The sequence below is a fragment of the Stegodyphus dumicola genome, chromosome 3 (genome assembly GCF_044657685.1).
Source record: "Stegodyphus dumicola isolate Sdum_Otavi_A_Nest chromosome 3, ASM4465768v1".
NCBI lineage: Eukaryota > Metazoa > Arthropoda > Arachnida > Araneae > Eresidae > Stegodyphus > Stegodyphus dumicola.
In genome coordinates, this window is record NC_140770.1 from 229,257,987 (window position 1) to 229,278,863 (window position 20,877).

General features: G+C 31.5%; 2 protein-coding genes across 6 annotated transcripts in view; one reads left to right on the forward strand and one right to left on the reverse strand.

Moving 5' to 3' along the window:
- LOC146998286 (proteasome assembly chaperone 3-like) overlaps window positions 1–8,972 on the reverse strand; it is a 58,234-nt gene extending 49,262 nt beyond the window's left edge. The window contains exons 1-2 of one of the 2 annotated variants that reach the window (XM_085813885.1): window positions 8,827–8,972; window positions 8,640–8,741 (exon numbers count right to left, since the gene is read on the reverse strand). In XM_085813885.1, coding sequence (XP_085670011.1) covers window positions 8,640–8,741; window positions 8,827–8,865 — 141 coding nt within the window. In that variant the 5' untranslated portion in view covers window positions 8,866–8,972. The remainder of the gene's footprint in view (window positions 1–8,639; window positions 8,742–8,826) is intronic. The other variant, XM_085813884.1, reaches the window with a different exon arrangement.
- A 126-nt stretch (window positions 8,973–9,098) lies between these two features.
- LOC118200795 (testis-expressed protein 2-like) overlaps window positions 9,099–20,877 on the forward strand; it is a 71,445-nt gene continuing 59,666 nt past the window's right edge. For all 4 annotated transcript variants that reach the window (XR_015040415.1, XR_015040414.1, XM_085813882.1 and 1 more), the window contains exons 1-3: window positions 9,099–9,370; window positions 9,975–11,254; window positions 20,278–20,498. Coding sequence is in view for 2 of the 4 variants with exons in the window: in XM_085813882.1 (XP_085670008.1) it covers window positions 10,043–11,254; window positions 20,278–20,498 (1,433 nt within the window). In the remaining 2 variants the exon portion in view is untranslated. The remainder of the gene's footprint in view (window positions 9,371–9,974; window positions 11,255–20,277; window positions 20,499–20,877) is intronic.

Sequence of the window (20,877 nt, forward strand, 5' to 3'; positions counted from 1 at the left end):
ACTGTCAAGATGGCCAACACAATTCTAGACAGTTCACTATATTTTAAAATTCCATCAGCACCTTTCAGTTTTGCACTCCACTGGGTGTCAATCGTAGCTGATTTCATAACTTCATCCAAGTTTTCTAATTGTAAACTGCTGTTATGCAGCTGTTGGAACTGTTTCAATTTTTCCTTCCTTTTAGAACTCCTTTCAAGATAATAATAAATATCAACAATGTGTCCATCCACATTTATTGGTAAAGAAGTTGCCCCTTTTTCAGCTGCTAAATTTAAGAGGTGACAGGTGCACCTCATAATGTGAAAATCTGAATTTTCCTTTCTTAAGATGCCTGTAACACCAGCCTTCCGAGCCTACAAATACTGGTGCATTATCGGCACCAAGTGCTAAGCAATTATCCAGAGTGCCTGCAGTTTTCTTTTAAAGTTTTAATAATTAGCTGTGCTATATTAAAGCCTGTCAAATGTCCTTCTAAAGTGGGAACATAAAGTAAACTGCACTCAATTTCTGAAGCCTCTGGATCAAAAAAGAAACAATTGGATACAGTTTTGAATCGGTATTTTTGCTTCCATCAGTAGAGAAGCAGACCAGAGCTATTTTAATGCAATCAATAACTGAAGATTTATTTTTCAAACCCATTTCTTTAACAATTGCACCTGTTTTGATTCTTGCACCTTGAGTATTTCTTAGCGATTTCACTATCGGGAAACATTTTTCTAAATAAAGCTGCAGCGTGATCCGATGCATTCAGTGGCAGGTTGTGCTCCAGTAAAAAGGCAGAAAACAGACATTCTGCATTAATAACTTTTTGGTCCTTTGTTTCCGAAGAAAAATTTAATTTTTCGTTTTTTTCAAAACAACTCATGTTATCCTTGTGTTTTTGTGTACGCACATGTTTGAGAACATCCGCCCTTCCAACATACGAAATCGAAAAATCGCAACGACAGGCGGTACACATCGCAAATTTATTACATTTCCTTGAGGAAATAATGGAAGGAAAGTCGACTGTGTACGATTTTTGAAACGTACACGAGTATTTCACCTTTCTCGCAGACGTAACAAAAGATGATAATTTCTAAAACTATTTCCCTAAGGCACGTGTACTCACACAACTCAGGACAAAATGAACGAAATAACTAAAAAGAACGTCCAAATAACAACTTGCTTTGTCCTCATTAGCTAATATATGCCAGCTGACACGCAGTGGAGCTCGAAGCCCATTGGAGAACTGGAGAATGACGTTTCTGGATACGTATAATGCTCTCACTCACAAAGCAGAAGCTATGTATGTGAAGATAGTTCTATGTTATTGTGCCCATCCGGCATAAATTTGATTGAGCCAGATAAACTACTGATCTCAGTGGTATTCTGGCTATAAGTTATCAGTCAGTCAGCAGAAGCTATCTGATTCGCAAGGTTTTGTTTTAGATATAATGTAGAGAAAATTCAATTGCTTTCAGACGTTCAAAAGCACTTTTTTTATTCATATAACAAAGTATTAAGTCAAGTTGCATAAAAATCGTGAGAAATTTTAAGAATAAGAAAAAGTCGGGAGAAATATATTGTAAATCGGGTTGGCGGGAGAGCGGTCGAAAATCGGGAGTCTCCAGCCTAAATCGGGAGACTTGGCAGACTGTTAGAACAATTTTATAAAAATTAAGCTTGAATTTTCGATGATGTCAAAAAGAGTTTCCAATTCTGGAGCTGCCAAAGGATCTAAAGCATGTTTCGATGTTCATTAAACAAAAAGCGAAATTAAAAGCGAAAGCATGTTTCGATGTTCATTAAACAAAAAGTGGAATTACTGCAAAAAATCGATAAAGGCCTATCTATCTCAAAATTATGCGAGAGGTACGGCATTGGAAAGTCTACTATATATGACACAAGAAAAATGAATTTCTTGAATTTTTTGTGGAAGCATCTTAAACAACTTACATTGAAAAAAATGTTTAATAAAGTAAACAAATATTAAGCTTTTTTTTTTGTAAATTTTGATACCCTTTAGATCATAATTGCTTTTATTTCATAAATGAGGGTTTCATATTTTTAATTTTATAATTTCTGCATGCTTTCTTACCAGATTTAAATTGATGATCTATAATCCAGAATCGCCGAAGTCCCGACGAGTCCGGATTAAAGACTTTGTACTGTATAAATTGATTATATTACTCATTATATTATATATACACAGCATCGAGGTTTGCCAATTTCACCTCGTGCAAAGATTACCGGCGTTAGAATCACTGTTGCTGTAAAATTTCAACAGCTTTTCTTTATTTTTCCGTACATCATACAAAATCATATAGCAGCTCCATATGATTCTACTATAAAATGCACCTATCTCAAACTTTTGCAGAATTTGCACTTTTTGCATTATTGTGAATGCAACGTGTATACGTTTCTCAACGTTGCAAGCAGTAAAATCACGAGTGCATTTCTTATCTGTAATTGTATTAAAAAGGGCTGAAATTTAAAATATTCTTAATTTATCCACAAAATACCCAGATAAAAAATGGCAGCACTAAATAATCTCATGAAATAACAAAGCTTAGAAAATACAACAACGTGAATTGTGAATTTGAAAGAAGAGTCGAGTGAATCATCTGCTTTCTTACCTCGATGCAGATTAGAGGAGAAAAAACTTTTATCATGATGTCAATAATTTGGTACTCCCGTTATGACTCATTATTATTCGGTAATTATGACATTATTTGGTAAGTATTTTTTCTTTGATATTTCGTACTCAATGTTGCATTTTCCAGAACCTATAAACTGAATGTTTAAATTTTGAGAGGCAACGCGGTTTCCAGGCCGGCGGATTTTCGGTATTTGAATGTAATAGTTTTTTCAATACACTGATTAAAAAGTGAAAGTTGCCATTTGAAAAAATTTCGCTGTAACTGTAACTGTGAGAGCTCTTATTATTTTAAATGATCACAATCTCAAGTGCATACCTTCAAATATATGACATTTTATTTTATTCATTGAGCAGAGAGGCTGCTAAGGGTTCATATATCAGGGAAGTTTTTTTTAATGACCACCCTAATTTATAACTATTTCCTAATACACTGCACTGTAATATCCTCAGATCTTCAGTGATTTAAGCCAAGCCTTTTATGAATTAATTTTAATTGAAAAGTATAAAAATTGCATGAATCATTTGGATTTAGCTTTACAATTGAATTGTATTATGATTAAGTTACTACCAAATTTATGAAATTTTTAAACTACAGGTACTTTTAAATAAAAATTTAGTACAGGCTAAAAAATTTAGGAATGAATAAATGCATTAGGAATAGGAATAAACTTTAGTATAAGTTTAACAGAATATATCAGATGAAAGTGAAATATTGATTTTATGCTGGGGGGAAATACAAAGATATTTTTCTCAGCTATAGTAAAATATTTTCTCACATAAAAAATTTATTAACAGTAGCTGTAATCAAATATAAGAATTACGTGTGTAGCCTGTCACTGTTTTCAATGTTTAGGACTTATGTCAAGAAGTTTTTAATTACATTGAAGCATTGCTATTCAATGTAGATTTTTAGTACACAAAAAATAAATCAAACAAATACAAAATATGAAAGAGCCCAGTAGCAATATCTTTTACTCTTGCTGAGGGATATCCTGGTAGTATTCTCAGTTGCACAGTTGGAGGGGGCATGTTTCACTGCAAGCAGCACAATTCTGGGATTTTAAGCAAAATATATTATAAGGGTTAGTCATGTGGATCTTCAGAACTGAAACAACGGTTATGCTTTATTGGATTATAGAAGAACTATCTATCACTACATTTATCTGTTTAAAGGAGAGGGATGTCTTTGTGGAGAATTAAAATGGCTTAAAAACTGTAAAGTGACTTACGTTCAGTCATGCATATATAAGTACAATGGGTGCTACTTTGGTAGACGGTTGCACGGATTTTTGGCGATTTACTTTGGGGCAATTGTTGGCGCAGTTTTAACAATCGTCAGCCATCTTTAAAAATGCTGTTCTTACGTATTTTGCCCGTAGTAAAGTATTCGAAACTTTAAAAAAAAAATATTGTTAAAAATAATGGATTAATTTTTTGTTGAAAACGCTTTTTAAGATGGCAGGCAAATACAAATAAATACATTTACTACGAGTATAAAATACTAAAGTAAGGTTAAATTATTACTTCACTGGCGAAAACTCTTTAGTAGTTAATGACTAGAAAAAAGTAAGTCATAAGTCTCTCTTTCTCTAAATTATTACTTTCATATAGCAATGAAATAGAATAAAAACATATTGCGCCAACATTTAATTGGATTAAAATATTACTTTTAAACTGAATATCGAATTTAAAACCATCCTACCAACGTTTAAAAGAATTAAAATATTACTTAAATTCAAATACTTTAAAATAAGTAAATAAGAATGCTTCGTACACTAGAGTTAAAATGACAGCAATTGGAAGTTTACTGCCGGTAAAAAAGGAGGAATGTCTAATACTTTTTTTACCGTTACAGCGGTTATTTCTTCCACCCTGAGCCACAGTACCATATACGGCTGTCCTCAGAATCGGCTCTGTTAACGATCTTCATCTGTGATCCACATTTCTTGGACTACATTGAAGAAGCAATTAGCGAGTTTTCCTCCAAAGATTAAAAATAAATTTCCTCTGACCCGTGTAACAATTTATACGTAAATCTTTGATTAGGAAAACCAGGTTGGCCAAAATAAGGTCTCAAAGAACAATTTTTTATTCCGATACCAATAATTCTTGGTACTTACCAATAACAACATTAATCTTTGAAAGGGACATATCCATTTCCTATGAAATCTAAGGAATTCGAAAGATGAATAATAAAATTTAAAAATGGCACAGTAATGCACAAATATTCAGTAACCAATCAGGTAAGTGATTACAGCTCATTAATGCACAATTATTCTGTAACCAATCAAGGAGCTGATTACATCATGTCTAGAATTAAAACTATTTAAATAATCATACATAATAAAATCATTTAAAAAATGCAAAATTAAATTGTATTTTAATATTTAATAGCCATAAATAATATTTAAATCATTAAATTAAATTTATACATATTAAAACTAATTACATTTAAAGCAAGGTGATGTTATTGATTACATCATCCACAACATAAATAATACAAAATATCATAAACAATAAAATTTTTATTTCAAATAAAAATGCAAAATTAAATTGATTTTTAATATTTAGAAGCCATAAATAATATTTAAAACACGGAATTTATGCATAATAAAACGCATTATTTTTTAAATAAAATTACAACAAAGTATCGGTTACCATAAATAACTTATCCAGCAATAGGTTTATTAAGTCGTATAACTTGCCAAAATCCGTGCAACCGTCTACCAAAGTAGCACCGTACAATGTTACATATTCTATGTTACACACAAGATAAATCACAAAAATGCTCATGCAGACATGAGGGGGGGGGTGAAAGGATATGACCTTGCATCAAATTATCAGCATTCAGTTTTTCATTTACTTGGTCATTGCTGAGATGAAGAATAATGATATATGATAAGAAATTAAACTGAGGAAATACTAAGACAGGGTATTCAGAGAAATTATAAAGAAATTTCAACAGGCCTAATATTCTTGCTATTCCTTCTTCAATGGAACTTTTGAATGAAAAATATAAATGTCAATTAAACTATGATTATATAATGACATAAATAAAGTTCCTTAGTAAGAAAGAAACATTTCAAGTTTTATTTATGTTACTACTTAAATGAAACAAAGAGATAGAAGGAGGGTCACTTTAAATTTGCAATTTAATCTAAAATACATCAAGTACAGGCAGTGTGACCTCACTGGGAAACAGAACAAAAGAATGGCAAAAATTTTAGAATTTAGAGAAGTACTGAACAACACAATTTTAAAAAAAAGCATTGGGCAAAAGAATCAGGAGTGGCAAAAAAGTTTCAAATTTAGGGAGGCACCGGAAAGCAGTATTTAGGGCTCGCAGAGATTGTACCAGGTGGCAGAATGCTGGCCCTGGAATCTCCAGAATGCAATTCCGGTTGATTTTTGGATTATGGTAACATGGCGATTTTTTGGGGAAAATTTGGCGACCAACTCTGCTACAGCAACCCTCTATTTTTTTTTTTTTTTTTTTTCCGCCATTTTGTCTTCACGAAGTAAAGACATTTTCTTTTCTTTTTATTTACTGAACACTTTTTCCAACAATCTACTAGCTGAATTACACTTATGCTAGAAATTTTATGTAACAAAACTGCTTAATCATGACAAATATTAACTGCAAAATTGGGAAAAAGTGCACAATTGCAAACTCCTTGTGCGTTTTTCAGAATAGCACATACACATAAACCATTTACACGTCGACTTATTTTTACTTAAAAAAACATCCCAGAATTGCACAAAAATGGCATTGTACACACTCTTAACTTTATCCATCTACACTGCTATTTTCTCAATGCAAAAAAAATTCTGTGAATCTTTAAACTCGGTAAAAAGGACATATATGAAATTACCTGATCGCGAAAAAGTATATACCCTTTCCAAGGATGAACATTTCCACGTATAAAATAAATAAAATATCCATAAACTTTTACCTCTAAATTATCTATTATATTATAAACGTCACCAACGAATTCATACCGCAAACATTACAAATGGTTACAAATACTTCAATTATTTCCATACACGTTTACTTCAACTAAAATGTATACCAAATTCTTACAAACATAAACTTCACAAAATAACTATCATTTAATTAAAATATCACTAAACCAGGTACACGTTAACTTATTTTTACTTAAAAAAACATCCCAAAATTGCACAAAAATGGCATTGTGCACACTCTTCACTATATCCATGTACACTGCTTTTTTCTCATAAATTAGAAAAATTTCACGAAAATGCATGAAAATACTCAATGTATTCTACTCAAACTTATTCCAAAATACTACAAACATATAACTCACAAAATCACGATCATTAAATTAAAAAAACACTACTTAAAATATAAATAAGCACATACATTAAATTAATAAAAATTAGATTACAATCCTAATTACTTTAAACTAAATCATTGCTAATAACAATTTTCCAATAATACCATATTAATTTATTTACTCCTTACATTTAGAACAATGCATAAAAATAATATCCTCAAATGATTAAAAATACTAACTTACCTAATCTTCAGAATCTTTATTACGTGGCACGCACACTTCCACTATTTCACACAACACACAATGAAGCTTAATACAAAATAATATAGTACTACAGTTTTCCAAATTCCCCCCCTTTTCCGATTAAAGAGCTGTGATTCGTCCATTAATGTCACATGACATATCTCATGATCTCTCATTTCCCTCACACAAAATAATGCATAATCGGAACTGAGTACTTCTCACATTATTACCAAAGTCCTAGGTAGTAACCTTTATCGCCTCCAAAATGTCGCCAAACTACCAGTTACCATATTTCATAGATCAGCCGCAATTCCTAATATAATACTATAGTGAATTTTCTTCAAAACTGTAGTATATAAAACATTTTTGAGAGGCATGTTTCTAAATATAAATCGGTAAGAAACACCAATACCTAAAAATGAGTACCCTGCATTTAAACAACTTGAGGAATGTACCCTGCATTTAAACAACTCCAGAACTTCTAGAATGTTACTCACAAGTTTGCTAACATGAAATAAAGGGGAGGGGGAATAGCACTTTACATTTAAAAAATAAAGTTTACAATTTCGTGCCCCTTGTTCTTTGGCGATTCTTTTTTGATGGCAAGATTGGCACCAAGAAGGCACAATTTCAAGATGGCTGCTACACAAAACCAAAATAGTCAAAGAATTGCACAAACTCAGAGTCCATATGTACACATCGATCTGTTTTCACTTAAAAAAAAAAAAACAGAATTGCGCAAACTAGGCATTGTGCACTGCCTTAAATTTGTTTATGAACACATCAATCTATTTTCATAAAAAAAAATAAGGAAGCTAAAAAAGTTAAAACTATCATGGTAACCAGAAATGAGGTTTCATCGCCAAAATTAAAAAAAAAAAAATTATCGCTAATCGAAGGGGAACCCAATTCTACACTAGAGCGAAAACAAATACAAAATTTAACACATTTTATTAAATTGGTGATATGTCATTTAAACATTTGATAGATATTTTGGAATGAACTGCCAGGAGTGGCACTCTGGCTAAGCCACTGACTATTCCTATGTTTAAGAAAGTCAAACTATGATGATATGCAGTGCAGGATTTACATATGAGCTACACAAGCTATAGCTTAGAGCTCCCACTTTCTTGGGGGCCTCCAAAAAATATAAAATATAGTATAAGACCTATAAAGAGCCCCTTATTTCAAATAGCTTTGGGCCTCATTAAGTGTAAATCCGGCCCTGATGACATGAAAACAAATTCGGCATGCCCTCTATATTTCAATCTAGCCTAATGATGCAAATGCAGAGTAATTTAAAAGTCAAAATTATATTTAATTAAACGACTGTTTTTTCTTAGACGATAGTTCTTGCTTCGACTTGTAATTTAGACATTCAGAAATTAAGATTAAGACTATTAACGCTTTAAATGTTTACAGAATCATTTCCATCAATAATAATAATAAAAATATATTATTACCATTGATCCGATTTTCCCACAATCAGTCGCTATGATGAAGTGCTTATCTCTAAACTCAATAACAGAAATATCCGTACATCGACCACACACTGTACCTTTGCTCTGTAATATGAAAATTTATTTATAGAATTTAAACTACAATATAAAGGCAAAATTCTTAGAACTACATATAAAAGTTTAGACTTACTGTTTTACTTTTAATACACCACTTCTGACAGTCATTCATAGCGATCAATTTTAGAATTTAAATTTGGATAGCTGATCAGTGGATAGAAGTTGAAGTACTTTGAAAGAGGAGAAGAGAGAGAGAAGATTTCGAAAAAGAAAATTCCGAAAGAGAAATATAGTTAAAAAATTGCGTTTTGGTCCTCATATTTATGTGTTTTAAATTTCAGATAAAATTAATGATATGATTACAGACATAATTTATACCGAGTTTCTACAAACCTGATACTTACTTTTAGCCATCATTGTTTCGTCTGCTACGTGCAATTTTTTATTCTAGAACAACTCGAAGTGCACTATATTTATGCTGGAAAATTTGAAAATATATTGTAAGGATAGGAAACGAATCTAAATTTATTCTTGGAATAGACTAAAAGTCGAAAATCGGCCGGTTACGATTGATGTTTTTCCATCCGTGAAGTTAAATACCTAGATTGAGGATGTGTTGTATATGTGTCAAATGGTTTTCCCTATACGAATCTGATATTTCTCAAAAGGAAATAAGCGTAAGTAAATAAACCTTTTACATTCTGAATAAAATAAACATCTTAAGTGTCACTTTCTAGTGTTTTATTTTGTCTTAGAAACTGTGTATGTGTATTCTGAAATCAACGCCTTTTATGCTTATATATATATCGTAATAATATCTTTTTAAACCAAAAGCATTAAAAAATTGTCATTTGAACGTAGTTAAATATAAACTATAACGTGAAGAAGCTGTTTTCTGCAAATATCAATTATTGTACAATTTTTCGTTAATGATAAAGTTCATACAAAATATGTATGGAAAAGAGATGGTATGCATAAATAATATTAAACACATGTTTAAAAAATGTCGATGTTTTTGTTTTACTTGTTTAACATGCGTTAGTGTGTTTTAAATTATTATTATGGAGTGAGCAAGGGGCTACCACAGAGTAATTTTTTTTATTATATATGTGGGAATGTTTTCACTTCATTTATTTATTGTTATTGTTTTTTAAATTATTAGAAACATACTACATATTTTTTGAATAATTGTCAATTTTTTATGTCAATATTTGTGTTTTATGTAGTGTTATGCATTTGCTGTTTCTCTTAGTATTTCTAATACATAAATTTTCATTTCAGGTCAGATGTATCTTCTGAGCAAATAAATAGGAATCTATTCTAAGCGCAGACTATGAAGAAAAGGAGCTATGTCTGCTTATTTGGATACAGAACAAAAATCAGAAAATGATAATTTAAATCACAAAAAAATTTGTATGCAGAATAATGAATTAGAAATTTCTGCAGATTTGAAATGTAAAGCAGTATTAAGTGATTTAACTGAATCAGGCGAAAAGTATTTCTTAAAAAATGAAGTAGATGAAGTTGAGTTAACACAAAAAAGTGTTTCAGAACTATGTTTAGATTCTCCAGAACACACTAAAGATTCCTTCTCTATCAAAACTGTTACTCATAAAGATAGTCATGAAACTTCTCCATTCAAACAAGCTGTTAGAGGTTTTGTATTAAATAAACTTAGTAAAAAGGTTGGGTCATCCACTCTATTATCAGGTCTGTCTGAAAAATTAGTGAAGAAATTAGCAGAAGGAAAAGAAAATACACTTTCTGACTTAGTTTATGTAAATAAAAGTGAGCCAAACATTTCTGTATCAGGTTTAAAAGAGTCTTGTGAACTTCATGATTCCCTTTCTTGTGAATTAAAATCAGTTGTAGCTAATGATTTAACAGAGATAGCCAATGTAGAAGAAGCTATAGAATGTTTTGAAGAGCTAAAATATTCATTAACTGATTCTGGAAGTGAAAGTAAAAAATCTGTTCATAAAATTGTTACTAGTATCAGTGTTCCATCAAGTCCTGCTCGGTTTAATAAAACATCACCGCCTAATGTCGGTGGTTCATTAAGTAATATAGAGCAATATTCAGAATTGCAGCCAGTTGTTACTGCTGATTCACACGAAATATTAAAAGAAAGCTTGAATTCTATACAATGTACACCAGGATTTAAAATTGAAGCAGAACCTCTTTCTGCAATGGAACAGTCCAGTAATATTGAATCTTGCAATTCATCTGATATTCAGTATCCATTAAATGTGCATGTTGTAAATGAGGAAGAGAAAATCCCAGTATCTCATAAAATTGCTGATTTCTTTTCAAGTTTACAGAGTGTGTTTAGATCCTTGCCTTTATCTCATTTGCTCCTTCTAACATCTGTTATAATTCATAATTCTCCATTTGTTTGCTCATATTTAGCTTTAATTTTTGACGCTTTAATAATTGCCTATATTTGTTATGGTTATATTCTTCATAAACCATATCTTGATGCCTTTCAACATATTTCTACTCCTCATCCTCAGTTAGAAAGTGCTACTATTCATGTTGATGAGGAGGTTAAAGAAGTTAAGGTGAGTTTTAAATATCTTTTTTTAACTAAATTTTTTTTGGTTAATCTTTGGATTATGGTAACTTGGCGATTTTTTTGGCGAAACTTTGGTGACTAACCCTGCTACAGCAACCTGCTAGTTTTTGTTTGGAGGCCATTTTGTTTTCACGAAGTAAAGGCATGTTTTTTTTTTACTCAACATTTTTTTCCAACAATCTGCTAGCCGAATTACGCTTATGCTAGAACTTTTATGGAACAAGAGTGCTTAATCATGACAAATATTAGGTGCGAAATTGGGAGAAAGTGCAGAATCGCAAACTGCTTGCCGCATTTTTAAGACTTGCACATACACGGTATCCATGTACACATCGACCTATTTTCACTTGAAAAAACATCCCAGAATTGCACAAAAATGGCATTGCGCACACTCTTGACTTTATCCATGTACAGTCCTAGCTAGTGACCTTTATCACCTTACCAAAATGTCGCCAAACTACCTGTTACCATATTCCAAAGATTAGTCATTTTTTATAGGTTTGCAGTTTTTTTTAATACATTAAAAGAGGTATATTGCTTATAAAATCTTTATAAGCAATATAAATTCTAGCCAGAGCTGTAGCTAAGGTTTGCAGTGCTTGGGACAATTGAAGTTTTCACGCTCTCTTGTTTGCCAAGAATGGAAAACATTTCATTCTAAAAATTCATAACATCAGTTTGATGCTCCCCTGGAGAGATGTCCTCCCCTTGCCCCTGTCTAGCTAAGCCCCTGATCCTAGCAAAACTGATGTACAAGAAGAATGAAAAATATCTTTCCCATGAACTCGTCCATGTGTTGCTATTTAGCGAAGCGCAAGTTGTTTAATTTATCTTTTTAAATTTAATCAGTTTACCATTAGTTACAAAACAAGCTATTTAAATGTAATGAACATAGATATAATATAAAGCCCGAGATCTGGACGTCCAATATCCGGAATGATCTAAAATCCGGACCTCAAACCCACAAACAACTTTTTTTTTGTATGCTTTATGCATGCACATTTTATCCCCCCTGCACGTAATAAAACATGTGGAGAGTTCCAATTCTTAATTTCACTTCTGCACTAAATAAAATACCTCATTATTGAAGAAACTATGGCTAATCTTTGGAATATGGTAACAGGTAGTTTGGCGACATTTTGGCAAGGGGATAAAGGTTACTAACTAGGACTTTAACAGTGTACATGGATAAAGTCAAGAGTGTGCGCAATGCCATTCTGGGATGTTTTTTTAAGTGAAATAGGTCGACGTGTACATGGATGATACCGTGTATGTGCAATTCTTAAAAACGCGACAAGCAGTGGGCGATTCTGCACTTTCTCCCAATATCTCACCTAATATTCGTCATGATTAAGCACTTTTGTTCCATAAAAGTTTTAGCATAACCGTAATTTGGCTAGCAGATTGTTGTAAAGAAATGTTGAATTAAAAAAAAAAATGCCTTTATTTCGTGAAAACAAAATGGCGTTCCAAACAAAACTAGCAGGTTGCTGTAGCAGGGTTGCTCACCAAATTTTCGCTAAAAAATCGCCAAGTTACCATAATCCAAAGATTAAACGAAACTTTCATTTTAGCGTAAATTTGTATCATCAATAGTTTGGCTCTGTAACTGCCAAATTGCCTGCTTGGCTTACATCTGAAACTGAAACATTTTACATAGATACGTCATTGAATTTACACCTACTCATATTTTATATCTCTGATGCCAACCTGGCAAATCATAATTTTTTATACAGTACAAAGTCTTTAATCCGGACTCGTCGGGACTTCGGCGATTCCGGATTAAGGTTTTTTCTGGATTATAGATCATCAATTGGTAAGATGGCATGCAGAAATTATAAAATTAAAAATATGAAACTGTAATTTATGAAATAAAGAGCAATTGTGATCTAAAGGGTATCAAAATTTACAAAAAAAAAAAGCTTAATATCTATTTGTTTACTTTATTAATTATTTCTTCCAATGTAAGTTGTTTAAGTTGCTTCATTTTTTGTACTAATACTTTCTCTTTAATTCTAGAAACAGATATAATTTCTTGTTCAGTTCCACTGCTCAAGTCCTCTAATTGCTGTGTCGAGAATACCAACTAACTTATCAAACGAAATTTTTTTGTTTTCAATATCCTCTCTGTCACTTTCTTTACTGTCGGAAGCGGTACATCGAAACATGCTTTCGCTTTGTAGATCCTTTGGCAGCTCCAGAATCGGAAACTTTTTTTGACATAATCAAAAGTTCAAGCTTAATTTTTATAAAATTGCTCTAGCAGTCTGTAAAAAACAATAAGCCGGATCCAATTAGAAGAATAAGGAACAACACAATCTGCAACATTAACTGAAATAGATAATTTTAGCCTAGCTTATACCGCCCGTTATACATTAAACGTGCATGGATAAAGGTATTATGCGTTTATGCATGCGCAGAAAGTTTGTAGCTTTGAGGTCCGGTTTATGGACGTCCGTATTAAAGACTTTGTACTATATTTTACTTTCATCACCGTACGTTTGTCAACACATGACAACTTGAGTAATGACTCGAATAGCAATGCCTAATTTTTTTTTTTTTTTTTTTTTTTTTTTTTTTTTTTTTTTATGTTAGTAATTGAATAATGAAAAGTGGGTTGATCTTTACATTATGGTAACTTGGCGATTTTTTGGCGAAAATTTGGCAACTAACTCTCCTACAGCAACCCTCTATTTTTTTTTCCCCGCCGCCATTTTGTCTTCACGAAGTAAAGACCCGTTTCTTTTCTTTTTATTTACTGAACACTTTTTCCAACAATCTACTAGCCAAATTACACTTATAATAGAAATTTTATCTAACAAAACTGCTTAATCATGACAAATATTCGCTGCAAAATTGGGAAAAAGTGCACAATCGCAAACACATTGCACGTTTTTCACAATAACACATACACATAAACCATGTACACGCTGACTTATTTTTACTTAAAAAAACATCCCAGAATTGCACAAAAATGGCATTGCGCACACTCTTCACTATATCCATGTACACTGCTTTTTTCTCATAAATTAGAAAAATTTCACGAAAATGAATGACAATTTTCTGAATCTTTAAACCCAGTAAAAAGAACACATACGAAATTACCTTATCGCGGAAAAGTATATACCCTTTCCAAATATGAACATTTCCACGTATAAAATAAATAAAATATCTAAAAGCTTTTACCTCTAAATTATCTATTATATTATAAACGTCACCAACGAATTCATACCGCAACCATTACAAATACTTAGTGTCAGATATTTAAATTATTTCCATGCACGTTTACTTCAACTAAAATGTATACTAAATTCCTACAAACATAAAATTCACAAAATAACTATCATTTCATTAAAATATAATTAAATTCAAAAACACTACTTAAAATATAAATGAGCACATACATTAAATTAATAAAAATTACCTTACAATCCTAATTACTTTAAACTAAATCATTGCTAATAACAATTTTCCCAATAATACCAAATTCCTTTCCACCTTACATTTAGAACAATGCATGAAAATAATATCCTCAAATAATTAAAAATACTAACTTACCTAATCTTCTTCAGAATCTTGATTACGTGGCGGATACACTTTTCTAAATCATTCAATAAAATTATTGAAAGATTTTTTTTGCGAATTTTTCCTCCATACTTCCTCTGCTAAATAAAAAGCAAACTTCTCTTTATCACAATGCCTAAATACCCATTTCGAATTCACTTTAGTTAGGGCCATGGGATCCAAAAATTAACCAACACTGTTTCACACAATACAGAATAAAGCTAAATACAAAATTTCCAGATTTTTTCCTGATTTCCCCTCTTTTCCGATTAAAGAACCGTTATTCGTCCATTAATATCACATGACATATCCCATGATCTCTCATTTCCCTCATGCAAAATAATGCGTAATCGGAACTGAGTACTGCTCACATTATTACCAAAGTCCCAGGTAGTAACCTTTATCGCCTCCAAAATGTCGCCAAACTACCAGTTACCATAATGTAAAAATCAACCGAAAAGTGTGATAACCTTTTATGTTGACCTTACGCTTGGCGATGATTACAGATTTCAGTTAAATGTGCTAAGAAATGTTGATGAGGAAAAATTTCCTTCCGTATGCTAGAAATAGATTTTGTTAATGACACTCATAGGCCAAAAGATTACATTTAGGGCTTTTTGAACTAAGAATAAGTGATTTGTTATTCACATAAACCCAGAAGCAGCGCTAGAGGGCTCAAAGTTTTTCATTGCGATGACAATGCTTCTCAATCATCAATCAATTAACCCTTTGACAAGGGGTGGTCGCGCCCTGAAACCACTATTTTCTGAATTTTCTTCCTCCTCTTTTTCCGAAATTTTTGAGTGAAAATGAATTGATTACTGATCTTTAACATCTAAATAACACAAAATGACTGTAGAATCAAGTCATATATGTTTTAGGTATTAATACTTCAGATCGGATGCCTTTTAAAATTTGTTTTCAATGAGACAAAATAACTTCCTTTTATTGATATAAACAACTTTAAATTTCAAAAGTTAGTCATCGTATATCATAATTTCTATCATAAACAATAAAAAAATTGCAGTAATTAAACTGCATATATAAAAAGAACCCTCTATATGTATGGCATTTGTTATGCGGTTTCAGGGCGCGACCACTGCGCCACTAGAGCTTTCTGTCACAATGCTTACAATCCTCTAGAGGCTCGGTGGTCCCGCCTTGAAACCACTGGCGTTTGCTTCTCAATGGTGTTCGCTTGCTTTTCAAATAGGAATGTTTATTTTTACCCAGATTTAGATTAGAAGGGCTTTGAAACCACAGAGTTATTTTATTACTAAACAATACATGCACCTACCCAGTAAAAATGTCTTTCTTTTCCAAATACTTTTCTCTGACATCAACACACTTGCTCCCCAAGCTAGTATTGTGCTTTTATAATTTATTTCCTGTGGTTTAAATTTAATATAAATATACTTTGCTATAATTAAAAATAGAAATTGCGTAAAAGTTTTATTTAAATTAAAAATATTTTCTGAATATTTTGGGACGATATACGAATAAAATAAGTATGAATGGGAAACGAATGATCCGTACAAAGCCAAAAAGACCAAACCCGCTTCTATTAACATAAAAAACCACAAATTTCATGTGTCAGATGAAAAGAAACTAAATAACGCTGGGCATATACCAGTGAAATTTAAATCCAGGCAGTGTACATTTTGTAGCACAAGGAAGAAACCTCAAGAACAAGATGTATGTGCGAAACGTGGAATGTGAATCTATGCATGTACCAAAGAGACAAAACATGCTTTGAACAGTGCCACACACACAAAAAAAAAAAAAAAAAAATCTTTGAAGTAAAAAAAAAAAAAAACCACTAAGTTCTTTTTATCTTTATTTTATTGAGTTTTTTAATCCATTTATCCAAATGTCCTTATTATGTAGGTACTTATATTTTCATTGCTATAGAAAAAATTACATAAATGTTTATTTTTTAATTTTTTCTGACGATTTACTTTGTAAAATAATGTAAAAAAATTATATATAATGCAATTCTTACATACATTTTTTTTTAAAAAATCCGTAAATTTCGTCATTTATTGGAAACGCGCGCGGAAAATGGTAAGTTTTTTTTCCCTACTACATCAGTAAGTTTCAAAGTCCTAGACGCGATGTGGTTTCACAGTGCGACCACCACCCACAGAACAATAGCAAGATTAGATTTTTTTTAATTCATATATTATTTGTCTCTAGGATCATAATATTCAATTTCTAGAGTTTTTAGTTAAAGAAATTATAAAAATAATATCGCAAGCGTCAAAGGGATGGCGAAATCTATAGTGTGGTTCTAAATCCAGAAAATACCGCTACTGATAGTGAAGAAAGTGACGGACAGATTACTGAAAATGAAAAAATCTCAATTGACAAATTAGTCTGAATTCTTGACACACCAATTACAGGACTTCAACTATGTAACTGAACAAGAAATTATGTCTGTCTACAGAATTAAAAAGAAAGCTTTAATACCAAAAAAAAAAAAAAAAGAAGCAACTTAAACAACTTATAGTGAAAGAAATGTTTAAAGTAGACAAATATTAAGCTTTTTTAAATTTTGATACCCTTAAGATCATAAATGCTTCATTATTTCATAAAACATCCGGATTTGCGGAGGCCCACCAGCGGCCGAGCGGTAAAGATGCTGAACACTGGTAGTTCGGTCTGAGGTTCGAATCCCGCAAACGGGCTGGCTGCATGGGCGTTTTCGTGGTTTTCCCCATGTGTAACGTGTATATGAGCCAGTTTCCCTTAGAAAGTCCTCCACAAAGGCATCCCTCCCTTTAGGCAGATAGCCCTTGTGTGCTTTGCCATAATTGAATAATCCAATCCAATCCAATCCGGATTCGCGGAAGTCCCGACAAGTCCGTATCTCGGACTTTGTACTGTATTAAAAATTTAAACCTCCATTTTACTGTTTGTAATAAAGTATTTAATTCATATGAATGCTAAATTTTTAGCTTTGTTTTAATTTTTGAAAGAGCATAATAATAATAAAATCGGCAAATGTGAATATCATCTCTCATAATTTGCAAGACAACACAATATAAATCCCATTTACAAGTTTAAACTTGTACATGGGATTTATACAATACGTTGGAACTTGTACTTGACTTATATGTCATAAAAATAAAATTTATAAAATTTTTGTGGATTTGGATGAATGTCAGTGCATTGTATAGAATTAAGATGTGGTTTTTTAACCTGTAGTAATGTTAGTAATTTTACACTTAATAATAAATCTGTTATGGGAGGGAATCGACTGAATTCTGAGTTAACGAACAGTAAGTCGATTTTTTCCTAGATTAATGTAATTTTAGTTGCTTGGCAATCAGTGGAGAGTTACAATGCAAGCTTAAAAAATTTGCCAAATTTAACTAAATATTCTTCAGATTTAGTTTGAATTGTTAGCAAATACAGTCAAAAGTCGTTAATCCGGACTCATCTGGCGATTCCGGATTATCGATTTTTCCGGATCATCAGTTTAAATCTCGTAAGATGGCATGCAGAAATTCTAAAATTAAAAATATGAAACCATAATTTATGAAATAAAGAACAATTATGATCTAAAGGGTATCAAAATTTGCAAAAAGAAAAAGCTTAATATTTATTTGTTTACTTTATTAAACATTTCTTTCAATGTACGTTGTTTAAGTTTTGCTTCGTTTCATGTGATAATACTTTCTCTTTAATTCTATAAAACAGACATAATTTCTTGTTCAGTTACAAAGTTCCACTGTTCAAGTCCTATAATTGCTGTGTCGAGAACACCGACTAATTTGTCAATCGAAATTTTTTCGTTTTCACTAACCTCTGTCACTTTCTTCGCTATCGGAAGCGAATTATAATGACGAGGAACTTGTTTTAAATCATATCAAAGACGGAGCACATCGAGATTAAATACTAATTTGGTAAGGAATTATAAGCCAAATAAAATAAAAACATCTGCCCTGAAGATAAGGATAGTGCTGACAGATCAACTTCCAATTCATTACGCGCCCGCTGCGGCGTTCCCGCCGCCGAGCAGCGTGAAATTGATAAACAGATTTCGGATTTCAAAACATACTTTCGCTTCAGATCCTTTACATATTAACAAATATATATCGGAAATTCTATTTGATATAATCGAAAGTTTAAGCTTACTTTTATAAAATTGCTCCTACAGTCTGTAAAAAATAATAAGCCGGATCCGATTCGGAAATTAAGGAACAATGCAATCATCAACATTAACTGAAATAGATAATTAGATAATTTTAGCTTATACGCCCATTATACATAAAACGCGCACGCGAAAACGTATTCTGCACTTGCGCACACTCATATGCGCAGTCATAAAAAATCTTACGCGCACGCGTAAATGCCTATGCGCATGTGTCAACGCGGCGCATGCGCAGAAAGTTTTTAGTTTTGAGGTCCGGATTATAGATCATTCCGAATTATGGGTGTCCGAATTAAGGACTTTTGACTGTAATTTATGAATTATATAATACTTAAATATATTTATTATTTTTGACTGAACAATTGAAATTATTTATCAAATGTTCAGTAATGCAATTTATTGATCTAGTAATTGCTAGTTTGTTTTACTCAAAGAGTAAGTTCTTGAATTAAGTGAATCAAAATTCAGTCTTGCACATTATTCTGAAACATATTCTAAATTGTTCTCAAAACCGTTTTCTAAGGGGAAAAAAAGAATTGTTCTATCTAATAAAGAATGTTAATATATTTTTATAATGACGACAAAATTATATTTTCGTGTAACGACTGTAATTTTAGCTACATCTAAATGTGTGTGGTTGTGACTTTTCTCACTTGTCTTACGATACATCAGGACAAGCTGACATAATTCATTGTGGCAAGAAGTGCAAAATTGTGCCTTTACTATCTGTATAGATAAATTTGTAAACAATATTAGCAATGTTTTGTGAGATTTTAAAAATAAGCTGTAGTAGTAGTCATAAAGAGATCTTAATTAAAAATGTAAAACTTAAAGTAGTCGCATTTATGAATTCACATCAGTGTCCAAGAAATTAAAATTTATTATTTACATTAGTTTTAAAAAGATTACTATCCACGACAATTAAAAAAATTATGCAGCATTATTTTTTTGTAATTAAGCTGGATATGCCATTCTGTTATTAAATAAGAAATTGTTAGATTTTTATCATTTGTAATATTCTCTTTCAGTAGTAATGAAATTTTACATTTGAGAGTTTAAAAATATACTAAATGATTTTTTTTCCTTTTTTATCATTTGAATTTTTCAGATTATTAATTTCCAACTGTTAGTTTTTTTAGCATAATTGTAATATATTTGGATGAAATTCATTAAATTTATCATTTTCACTTAATTTTATCTCCCAGTACCTAATCTCAGTCATTTATCTGAAAGTTATACTTTATAAAATGACATGCTGATTTCACATTTTCCGTTTATTTTTTCTTTAGGGTCATGTAAAGCTTTTGAAAGGAAATTATGATCCAGATGAAATGCCACAAAATTATATTACTGATTTAGTGGCCATATGCATCGAAAAATGTTGCCTTAAAGTCTCGCAGCCTCAGAAAAATTCTTCTAAGGAAGTAATATCAAAAGAAGGAGTTTTCAGTTCCTATGATCTTTGTGGTGCAAAATTTTTAATTCTGCCAAAAGGATTATCAAAAAAGAGGTAAAATAACTGTTAACTGTTCATGAAACATTGTTATTATAAGAAATGCAGGCTGTACTTCTCATAATAGAAGTGGAAACTGCAGTTCTGTTATGAGAAATATAGCTCCTACTTCTTCAATTAAAATTTAGCATTGGTTAAGATTTTTATCCCTAGAATTGCTAAAAGGAATGAAATCACTCATTTAATACTTTTTTATAACTGTGTTCTCTTAAAGCATTTCACTACTAACTCTGGTACTCTCCGATTATTTGTAGCACTGGTGAAAAACCAAGAAAGGTATTGATGAGTCAATTTACCATATTGCCAAACAATATTTATGTAAAAACCCACTGTTGCCAAAACTTATTTGTGTGACATTTGATGTATACATGTAGCA